Source organism: Microtus ochrogaster, chromosome 17 (assembly GCF_000317375.1).
Source record: "Microtus ochrogaster isolate Prairie Vole_2 chromosome 17, MicOch1.0, whole genome shotgun sequence".
Lineage (NCBI taxonomy): Eukaryota > Metazoa > Chordata > Mammalia > Rodentia > Cricetidae > Microtus > Microtus ochrogaster.
The window spans coordinates 10,729,247-10,739,765 of NC_022019.1; the positions used below are offsets into that span (position 1 = coordinate 10,729,247).

The window sequence follows — 10,519 nt, forward strand, 5'->3', positions numbered from 1 at the left end:
CAGATATCATTACAGATGGTTGTGAGCCACCATGTGGTTGCTGGGAATTGAACTCAGGACCTTTGGAAGAGCAGGCAGTGCTCTTAACCTCTGAGCCATCTCTCCAGCCCTAGGCATTTTCTTAACTGAGGTTCCCTCCTCTCAGATGTCTTTAGCTTGTGTCAAGTTGATATAAAACTATCCAGCACATTAACATTTAGCAGATTTTGGGTAAGCTCAGCACAGTTCATTTTGTTTGACATTCATGTTTTCAAAGTATGTAAGGTCATGAGTATGCTAATTAGCTTGATGGAGCCATTCCAGAGTATATACATTATCAAAACATTGTAAGCCATAGGCACTTTTATTTAACAATTTAGTTTCCTTGTGGTATTTTTCCTCTCTCAAAGTAACGGAAAGGAATTTGGGTATTGGTCAAGGCCTGTGTTAATCAGTTCGCATTCAAGCTCCTTTTATTACTTGTTCTTAGAGAATTTCATACAGTATACTTTTATCATATTCTTTCCTGCACCCCTCCCCCAGCTCCTTCCAGAACCTCCCCTCTCCCTATCCACGCAACTACATTTTTTCTCTCTCTTAAAAAAAAGGAAGAAAAAACCACTAAAAAAACATGGAGTCAGATTTGTGTTGTCCATCTACTCCTGAGCATGAGGTCTGCCATGTGGCTGACATACCCAGTATCCTCTGTCCCTTGAAGAAAACTGATTTTTTCCTTCCCCTACCACCTATCATTTGTAAATAGCTTTTTGGCTAGGGGTGGGATTTACCCACTCCCCCTCCTTCATGCTGGGATTTTTGCTGGCTTGAGTTTGTGCAGGTTTTGGACATTCTGTCTTGATGACTTAGCCATGGTCTATGTGGAGTATCCTGCTGTGACTCCCATTCTGCATGAAGGAACAATGGGGTATTCATTTGACATTGCTTGGCAGCTAAGTGATAGACTCTGAACCCAGAATCCAAATGTTTCTCTTCTGTAGCACATCTGTGAACCCCACCTTAAAATATTTCTTTTCTCTTGGCTTCCCCATCCACTGACCAAGCCAGATTTCTTCATCTAGTCCATGAAATGTCAACAGATGTTCCATAAAAAAGAAAGTTTAATGGAAAAATATTTACCCAGCGCTTTTCTTATGTGCATAGAGATTATTTATGCTGAGAACTTCTCACAGAATTATATGTTAAATGTATATTGCATATCACCAAGGAGAACATTCATCTTGTAGCATTCTAAAACTATTTTTGTGTGGAATGTTGTATTTGGTTTTATTTTTACAAGTTATCTATAGATATCTTGAGGAACACACAGTTCTGTGCCATTTCTGTGTTCTTGAATCTCATCCATTCCCTTACACTGTTAGTTTCCCCTAAATCTTGTAGGCTGTTTTTTGAGTATAAATTCGCAGGGGTGTTTGCCCGCCTTAGCGTAGAGAAAGCAATGCTTTTCCTGGAGTCACTGTATTATACAAGGTTAATTATGTCTGCTTAGCTGCTGTTCCTGCGTGGATGCCAGGGCTGCATATGCCAGCTGCCACCTGTGCTCTGTGTTGAGTACTTGCAAGTATGTTTCCTGTGCTGCACCACCAGGACAGTTGCCCCAAGATCACAGTGAACATTGTGCTTTCTGTGCGTTTTGAAAGCCTTTCAGCAGCTGGGTCCTCCTCTATGTGCCTGTAGTCTGACAATGGTGTCTACGGGTGGTGACTTTACTCTTCGACCAGGAAGCCTTTAAGGCCACATCATGTTTACTTTAGTTCACACCGCACATGTTATCAACTGGCTTTGCTTCCATAAATGTCTGAATGGATTCACTTTCTTGAAGTATTAACTGTCAAAAAATAATGTTTTGTATTAAAAGTTTGAGAATATATTTCATCCCTTTTGTTAGTAAAAGTCTTGTATTTCAATATAATGCTATAATGTCCTTAAAGTTTTTTTCCATTTGGAACTTTTTTAAATATAACTATTTCTCAGTATTGGTAGGGCATTATGAATCAAATATAATCCTACATTCCATAAGTTATTAAAGTATTTTTTTAAAAGTCTGGATAGTCACATTTTTTATAAGTCGGATGTCTTATTGTGGCCTCTTACTATACTAGCAGAGCCTTTTGCATGGTAGGCAAGCACTCTGAGCTCTGTCCCGAGCCTGTGCGACCTCTTTGTTTTAATCATGATTAATTCCTTTATTGTTTGCATAAATTCATCCAGATTTATGTTACCTTTCAATGTCATCTAAGCACCTGCTGTCTCTTCAACCAGGTTTATGAACAGAAAGCAGCCTCCCATAGCACTTCAGTAGATAATTCATGCTAGATTAGGTATTTTATTACGTATGTGTTTTGCCTGTGTGTGCCAGGTGCCATTGGGTCCCGTAGAACTGGAATTACAGACAGTTGTGAGCTGTCTTCTTGGGTGCTGGGAATTGATTGATCTCAGAAGAGCAACCGGGGCTCTTAAGTAATCTTGGATTATTATGCCTAGTTACAAATAATCTCATTAATTAATTCTATGCAACACTATACCATCTAATCTGACATTTTACTTTGACAAATACTCTGGAAATCGAGAAAGTTTGTGCATTATCAGTTGAGTTTGGATTCATATTTTATCTGACTTTATGTAAGTTACCTTTCTCTTGCTGTCATTTGAACTCCATTTTTTAAATGGAATAACTGATTTTAAGTTTTTCTTAAAAAAAACAAAAAATGCACAACTTTAAAAGAATTTACTGTGTAAATGCTAATTAGAAATTTCTTATGTATGAAAGGGCCAGAACTGAGCAGGGGGGCCTACATCATTCTCAGTCAGTGTCTGAATACGTATCTTTTCAGGTTCTAAAAAGTTACAGAAAAAAGAAAAGAAGGGGGAAGAAGAGTGTTGAGAAATGCTTATATGGGAAAAGAGACATTGCATCCAAAAAGCCACTCCTGAGCCCTATCCCTGAGCTGCCTGAAGTCTCTGAAATGACAGCTCTGGCTGACTGCACACAGAGGACATGTTCAGGTGCGTCTCTCAGTCTGAGCTTATTTTCTTGTTTTTTTTTTTTGTTTGTTTGTTTGTTTGTTTTGTTTTTTTGTTTTTCGAGACAGGGTTTCTCTGTAGCTTTGGAGCCTGTCCTGGCACTAGCTCTGTAGACCGGGCTGGTCTCGAACTCACAGAGATCCACCTGCCTCTGCCTCCCGAGTGCTGGGACTGAGCTTATTTTCTTTCACCCCCTCCATGTGCTCTCTCTTACCTTTTCCCATTCACTTTTATTTTTTAAAAAAAAAAAGATTGAATTCATTATCAGTAAAGGAAGTTGTAGCCTGTAATCTGTGAGGAGTCGAGGCTCTATCAGAGTCTGATGAAATTCTCATCATTTTTATCAGAAAAATTCAAACACAAAATTTGCATGTAATTTTGTGGGAGATTATTTCTGTTCATCTACTTTTTACTATATTTTGATTGTGTGGCTCATCACAAAGTAGGCAAAGGATTGCTTTTTAATATATACATCTTAAGAGTTAATGACAGTGGCAGATGGTAGCAGCACACATCTTTAATCCCAGCACTTGAAGAGAGAGTCAGATCTCTGAGTTCAAGGCCAGCCTGGTCTACAGAGATTTCCAGGACAGCCAAGGCTCACAGAGAACCCTGTCTCAAAAAACTGAAAAAAAAAAAGAGTTAATATCAGAAATAGGAAAGTAGAAAAACTAGCCTTATAACATTTCCTTGCAATTATAATCTAGAGATGTTTATTTGTAAGTTGGTCTTGATTACCTTGAGAGTTACTGTTACAAACAAGCAAAGACCAAGGTGATTTATATCCTAAGATTTATTCATTCTGTGTGTGTGAGTGTTTTGCCTGCATGTATGTATATTCATTATATACATGCCTAGTCCCTGCTGTAGCCAGAAGGAGGGCATCAGATCCCCATAACTGGAGTTGCAGATGGTTGTGGGTTGCCATGGAGTGTTGGAAACCAAACCCACATCTTCTGCAAGAGTACCCAATGTTCTTAACCCCTTAGCCATCTCTCTAGCCCCTTTAATGTGTAAGTTTAAGCTGAGTTTTTGTGCTTAAACTGTTATAAAAAGTATCCCTCCTTTAGCATGTTGATTTTTTTTTATATGTAGCCATTTTAAAGTAGTTACCTTTGTCTAATTTCATATCACCTTAGCATGCATTTTTAAAGAATTCGAGATGAGTGATATGTGTGTCACTGTAGACTGGCTTCTGCAGGCATCTCAACTTGAGGGCAGAGCAGGAGTTTAACAAATACTCAGAATTACTCATTCCTGGCTTCTTTCTTTTGCTCTTGTCCTGTCTTATGGAATGCTGTGAAATGGGAGGTCTGCCATTTCTACCTTCTTTTAATCTGGCCTTGATTCTTCATATCTATTAAAATGTTACTACCTTCATTGCAGGGAAATACTTTGACTTTCAGTGGTTTTAATCTGTAAATGCTGTTGTCACCTGAAAAGAGGGTTTAAGACAATTTAGTTTATTTTCATCTCTCTCTATAATGTTTACTCCCTAACATCTCTTTTTTCTTGGGATGCTATAAAAATATACCAATACTAATTTTAAATTAATAAAAGATCCTAGCTAATATGGTCATTGTAAATCATGACTTGTGTGAATCTCTAACTTTACATACTATTTAACATACTCTAATCATGAATGTATTGTTTCAGATTGATTAATGTTTTTGTTTTTTTAACTTTAGGCTCAGTATATTTTATATAAATCTTCCAGCTTTTATTTAATTTAAAACATCTTTTATATTCATTTGAATGACCAACTAAAAACATTATTTTAGATAATAGAGATAGAATCTAATAGCATTGATTTAGAATCATAAGAACAGTGATTCTCAACCTGTGGGCCGCAACCCCCTTGGGGACCAAATGACCCTTTCACAGAGGTCACCTAGCACCATTAGGAAGCACAGATATTTACAACTCACAACAGTAGCAAAACTATAGTTATGAAGTAGCAACGAAAAGAATTTCGTGTTGGGGTCAGCATAGCATGAGGAACTATATTAAAGGGTCACAGTATTAGCAAGGTTGAGAACCTCTGCTTTAGGACGACATGTCCCTTCTCAATCTCAAACCTTACTAATGGCTTTCTCACCTATGAAGTACTGCAAACATAGAGAGCTACATGTGATGTTCTTGTCTGGAGGATGAAGCTTAGTCGGAAAGGAGGGGACTTTGAGATTGGGTTCCATGGCTCTGTTTACTTTTTATATTTTTTTGTATCTATTGAATATATTTTATGGGAATTCTTAGAAGCCATGACACCTGCACATTTCAGCTGTTATTCTTCATGTACCCTAGAATTCTGATTTTATCACCTTGTTTTAAGAAGGCTTTGATAGAAGAATTTAAAAAGAGTGATGTCTGTTTTTTCAGTAAGTAAGAACTGTTTCACACTATTGCACCTTTTCGTATGAGAAGTGCATTAAAGAAAAGGAAACTAACACAGCAGTCTCATTTTCATAGTCTGAACTTGTGTGCTTTATTATTCCATGGTTGAACACTTGTGTTCTTAACCTATGGACTGGGACGGTAAGGGACGGAGAACAACAGATGTGCGCAAGAACAGTGTGATGATTATAGGTTGTGTACTTTCTGAAAGCTTAAAAGACAGTGTTGCATAGAGCACATTTTTGTAAGTCACAGACTGCTCATTTCATAGGCATTACACTGTTCCTTTGTAACTGAATTTAAGTGTGTTTCTATGCCATAGATGATTTCAGCGTAAGTGGTGAGCTGGAAGAAGTGATCTCTCTTGAAATTCCCGTCAAAAGAGAGACACTCTTACCTCTGGAGGAAGGTTTGCCTGAGCTGGATCCAGCCTTTGACCAGTCTCGTGTATCTGAATTGTGCTGCTGCTTGCTGCCGGGCACTGCTGCTTCTGAGGAAGGCACAAACCCCAGCAACAGGGACACAGGCAGAAACAGTAACTCCAGAGCAGAAAGTAAGTGTCAACGTGCAGAGGAACCAAAAACTGAGACCAAGACCAAAAGCAATCCTGTGCCTTGTGCTTATGTGACCCAAGAGCACATTGTGTCAGGTAGTCCAAAGCCTCTGTGTAGCCCTTGGTGCCAGGAATTTTCCAAAGATGAGCAAAATACAGAAAATCTTTGTGATAGCCTTACGGTTTCAGAGAATATGAATATAAAGTGTGAGAAAGAGAGTGCATGCTCGGCTCTAAAGGGGAATCTGCAGTGTGACCCTTTCCCATCTGACTCAGAAGGGGAGCGTAATTGTTCAGAAGATATTCTAGTTAAAAATCTAAATGAATCTACAAGCCCCAGTAAGAATGCAGGAAGGAAACATGCAGAGAACGGCTGCATCACGAGTGGTAGAGGAAGGAAACGAAGATACTCTAGGAACTTTTGTGAGAGACAGAGTTCATACCTGGAACAGAACGGTAACTCTGCATCTTCCTGCAGTGGGGAAAGCTCTTCAGAGGTTATTGTGGGGAATCTCCAGCTTTGTGAAGATTTATCTGCCGCCCTAGAGCAAAGCTTTCAGAGAGCAAGCACTAAACCCAAAGTGAGACGCAGCTCAAGGCTCCAGGGAAGCCTGGAAGATACAGGGCTTGTATGGATGTTACCTCCCACTCCTCCCACATCCAAGGAAAGGAAAAGGAGGAGGACAATTTGTGCCTTTGACAGCAGAGGATTTGAAAGTATGTCCTCTTCCAGAGAAGAGACTATATCCTCGGGACAAAACACAGGTGCCCTGCCGTCCATCCCAGGCAGTGAGGGCCAAGGTGTTGGTTCTTCTAAGCTACCTGGGAGGAGGAGGAAGAGCATCTGTGTATCTACACTCCCAAATGCTGAGAGTACCACTGAGCCACCAGGCTTCAAGAGAAGATCCTTTCTCAAGAAGGGAGAGAGCTCTCAACTGCCATGAGGGGGCTGGGCACAGGAGAACTGGTTCTGGAACTGACAGTTTCACCTGGCATTGGCTCTTAAAAGGAGGGATCCCAGCTTCCTCCCTGCTACTTTCATCCCTGTTCAGCTTCAGTGCATTGCTTGTTTCTAATAAAAAGCATTTGAGTTGTGATGACTTTGAGTAGAAATAAATGAATTTCTTCATCATCCAAAAGAAAAAACCTATTGTATATCTTCTCCCTCCAAATGCTAAGTAGGTTTATTAGTCTTACTGAAATGTTCATTTTTAAACTCAGCAGTGTTTCTGCAATTTTTTTTCAGTTTCACAGAGCACATTTAATCTTCTACACTTGAAAACAGTACACAAAAATAAATCCATGTAAATAGTAAAACTGAGGATCTAAGTTAGTGCTTCTCTGTGTTAGAGGGATGACAGCTAAGTAAATGATACTGTCTCATAATGTTACCGTACTTAAAATAAAGTCATGTTAACTACTTTGGATGTCTACCCAGGAATACTCAAACTGCTTTTAAGAGTGCATAGTTGTCTTGATTTACCTGGTTTCTCAGGGACTACTTATCACAAAATTCTAGAATGATACTTTAATGCCAGGGGTGGAAAAATGTTTATAATTACACTTTGTTCCCTGTCCTTAGTGAAATGAAAACGGCATGAAGGTAAAAGCAAATCCCTCCCAACGGCACAATCTTTACGAACACCCATTTCTGTATACAAAAGTCTCTCGGCTTTCTTCATTGTTGACAGCGTTTCCCAACAAGGCCCCTCAGTATGAGGTGACAGTGACAGTGCTGAGGCATGCCACTTCTTACAGTACTTTCTGAAGACACTGAGGATAGAGTTTAGTTGAGGCACACTCAAAATGGCTGCCAAGGCCCCACAGTCAATCAGGTCTCATACACTTTCATCCACTGACCAGCAATGTCATCAGACCGGTAAAGAGAATTTTTCCTACTGGTTCTGAAGATGTGTTCTTCTATGGTCCCTTGAGTAGCTTGGACAATTAAAGGGAGCTTATTCTGGAAAAGTACTATCTTAAGGTATGGATTCCTAGGTTGATCACATGGAGAGTCCTTACAAGCCCATTTATTTAGCTCTGTATCATAGGCTTCTACAGTAGACACACACTGATGATTTCCACAGGTTCCAGCTATGTAGTAGATGGAGTCTTTGTACACAGATGCCAAGCCCTGGACTCTAGAAACAGTCATGGGGGTTAAAAATCCCCAGTAGTCTTTTTGTGGCTCATAGAAGAGGAAAATTCCCCCTGTAAAACATAGATCATTCCTTTGTGTTCCACAGCATTGTGAAACTCTGCAGTCGGCATGGCACAGGCAGTGTCCGACAGTTCTCTCTGCTGCTATAGCACACCACAGACTGCAGGGAGTGTCTTCCATCGCCTTCATACACATGTAGGTAAAATTGCCTACATTTTACCACTGAAGTGCATGAGTTTGCAGCCTATTCTGGCCTGAAGCAAGGATGGCTTGGATAGCGATCTATTGATGAAATGGTCATACATCCAAAAACATCATTTTCTGCCTTATGATCAATGGAGACCTCACTGCTGCTTGACCTGTACCCTCCTGCGATGTAAATGTCATTATCTGGTGATAGAAGTATCCCAACTTCTGTTGAAATACGAACGGCGGGGCTGCATCCCCAGGACCCTGCCGCCCGCATGGCTAGTTTAGCTTATGACCCGAAATAATTACACGGAAACTGTATTCTTTTAATCACCGCCTGACCCATTAGTTTCAGCCTCTTATTGGCTAGCTCTTACATATTAATCTAACCCATTTCTATTATTCTGTGTAGCCCACAAGCTGGCTTACCAGGAATGATCTTAACCTGCATCTGCCTGGAGTTGGAGAACCATGGCGACTCACTGACTCAGCTTCTTTCTCCCAGCATCCTGTTCTGTTTTCTCCGCCTACCTAAGGGTTGGCCTATGAAATGGGCCTAGGCAGTTTCTTTATTAATAAGAAATCATTCCCACATCAAACTTCTCTTAAGTCATTTGGTGATTTGCATAGTTTAAACTCTCCTGTGACTATGTCTAGACAAGGCACTGTTTGCTTCGTGTGTGTGTGTGTGTGTGTGTGTGTGTGTGTGTGTGTGTGTGTGTGCAGCATCAAAACATTTCAGAAGCACTCATTCCAAGCCTCTGCATACTATGGCCTGTGCAAACTGAGGTGGAATTTTCTTGATAAATATATTTTCCATCAAAGGAAAACACATTTGGCAAAAATTTCTAGAAAGTATACTTCTCTTTCATTCTGCTTCACACCATCTTCTAATGCTCTCATAAACGTGTTCTTCCCGGTCGTTCTGCCTTTACATCATGGCTATCTAGTATGCTTAGGAGTTATCTTTTGTCAGCTGCAGAAACTCTTTCCTTTGGTGACACACAGAAACTTTTTACGGATGTGTTGTTTTGATGACCTCATGACCATGATGATCAGCAAAGATAAAGACTCCAGTAGAATTTTGTGGGTCCAAATGACTAATCATATTCTTAGCACATTGGTCTTATGGAAGGAATTTGGGAGATGTTAGCTGTAGTGAACAAGGCTTGAACATTGGCCTCTGTCAGAACAACTCTAGAGGTATAGGCACAATTCAATACTAAATCCATTGCTTTTGCTTCAGCACTGATGATTCGAACTCTCTGAGTACTTTCGGTAGGGCCGCTAGTGAACATGGATCTGGGGGACCACGTAAGACCTGGGAAAGGGAAGAGGCAGAATTGTGTTCTCACATGCTAACTGAAGCAGGAAGCAGGGGCTGAGTGCAGCAAGAATGTCTCTATGACAGGAAAGTTTTCCCATGATCCACCTCCACTTACAATGTCTGTCAACTGAACCATGAATTTAATTGGTTTTTTTTAAAATTGATATTTGTTGAGCTCTACATTTTTCTCTGCTCCCCTCCCTGCCTCTACCCCGCCCCTTTCAATCCTCCCCCAAGGTCCCCATGCTCCCAATTTACTCAGGAGATCTTGTCTTTTTCTTACTTTCTACTTCCCATGTAGATTAGATCTATGTATGTCTCTCTTAGTGACCTCATTGTTGTCTAAGTTCTCTGGGATTGTGGTTTGTAGGCTGACTTTCTTTGTTTTATGTTTAAAAACCACATATGATTGAGTACATGTGATAGTTGTCTTTCTGTGTCTGGTTACCACACTCAAAATAGTGTTTTCTAGATCCATCCATTTTCCTGCAAAATTCTAGATGTCATTTTTTTCTGCTGTGTAGTACTCCATGTGTAAATGTACCACATTTTCCTTATCCATTCTTTGGTGGAGGGGCATTTAGGTTGTTTCCAGGTTCTGGCTATGACAAACAAAGCTGCTATGAACATAGTTGAGCACATGTTCTTTTGGCATGATTGAGCATCCTTTGGATATATACGCGAAAGTGGTATTACTGGGTCTTGAGAAAGGTTGTTTCCTGATTTTCTGAGAAATCACCACACTGACATCCAAAGGGGTTGTACCAGCTTGATTCCTACCAGCAATGCGGAAGTGTTCTCTTTTCCTCACAACTTCTCCAGCATAAGTTGTCATCAGTCTTTTTGATCTTGGCCATTCTTACAGGTATAAGAT

The 10,519-nt window shown here is 40.1% G+C and overlaps 1 protein-coding gene and 1 pseudogene across 1 annotated transcript in view; one reads left to right on the top strand and one right to left on the bottom strand.

Moving 5' to 3' along the window:
- Cdca2 (cell division cycle associated 2) overlaps window positions 1-7,063 on the top strand; it is a 37,633-nt gene extending 30,570 nt beyond the window's left edge. The window contains exons 15-16 of the mRNA XM_013349256.1: window positions 2,832-3,003; window positions 5,738-7,063. Of these exons, the coding sequence (XP_013204710.1) occupies window positions 2,832-3,003; window positions 5,738-6,912 (1,347 nt within the window). The 3' untranslated portion in view covers window positions 6,913-7,063. The remainder of the gene's footprint in view (window positions 1-2,831; window positions 3,004-5,737) is intronic.
- A 657-nt stretch (window positions 7,064-7,720) lies between these two features.
- Window positions 7,721-10,519, bottom strand: part of LOC101995083 — a 7,902-nt pseudogene continuing 5,103 nt past the window's right edge.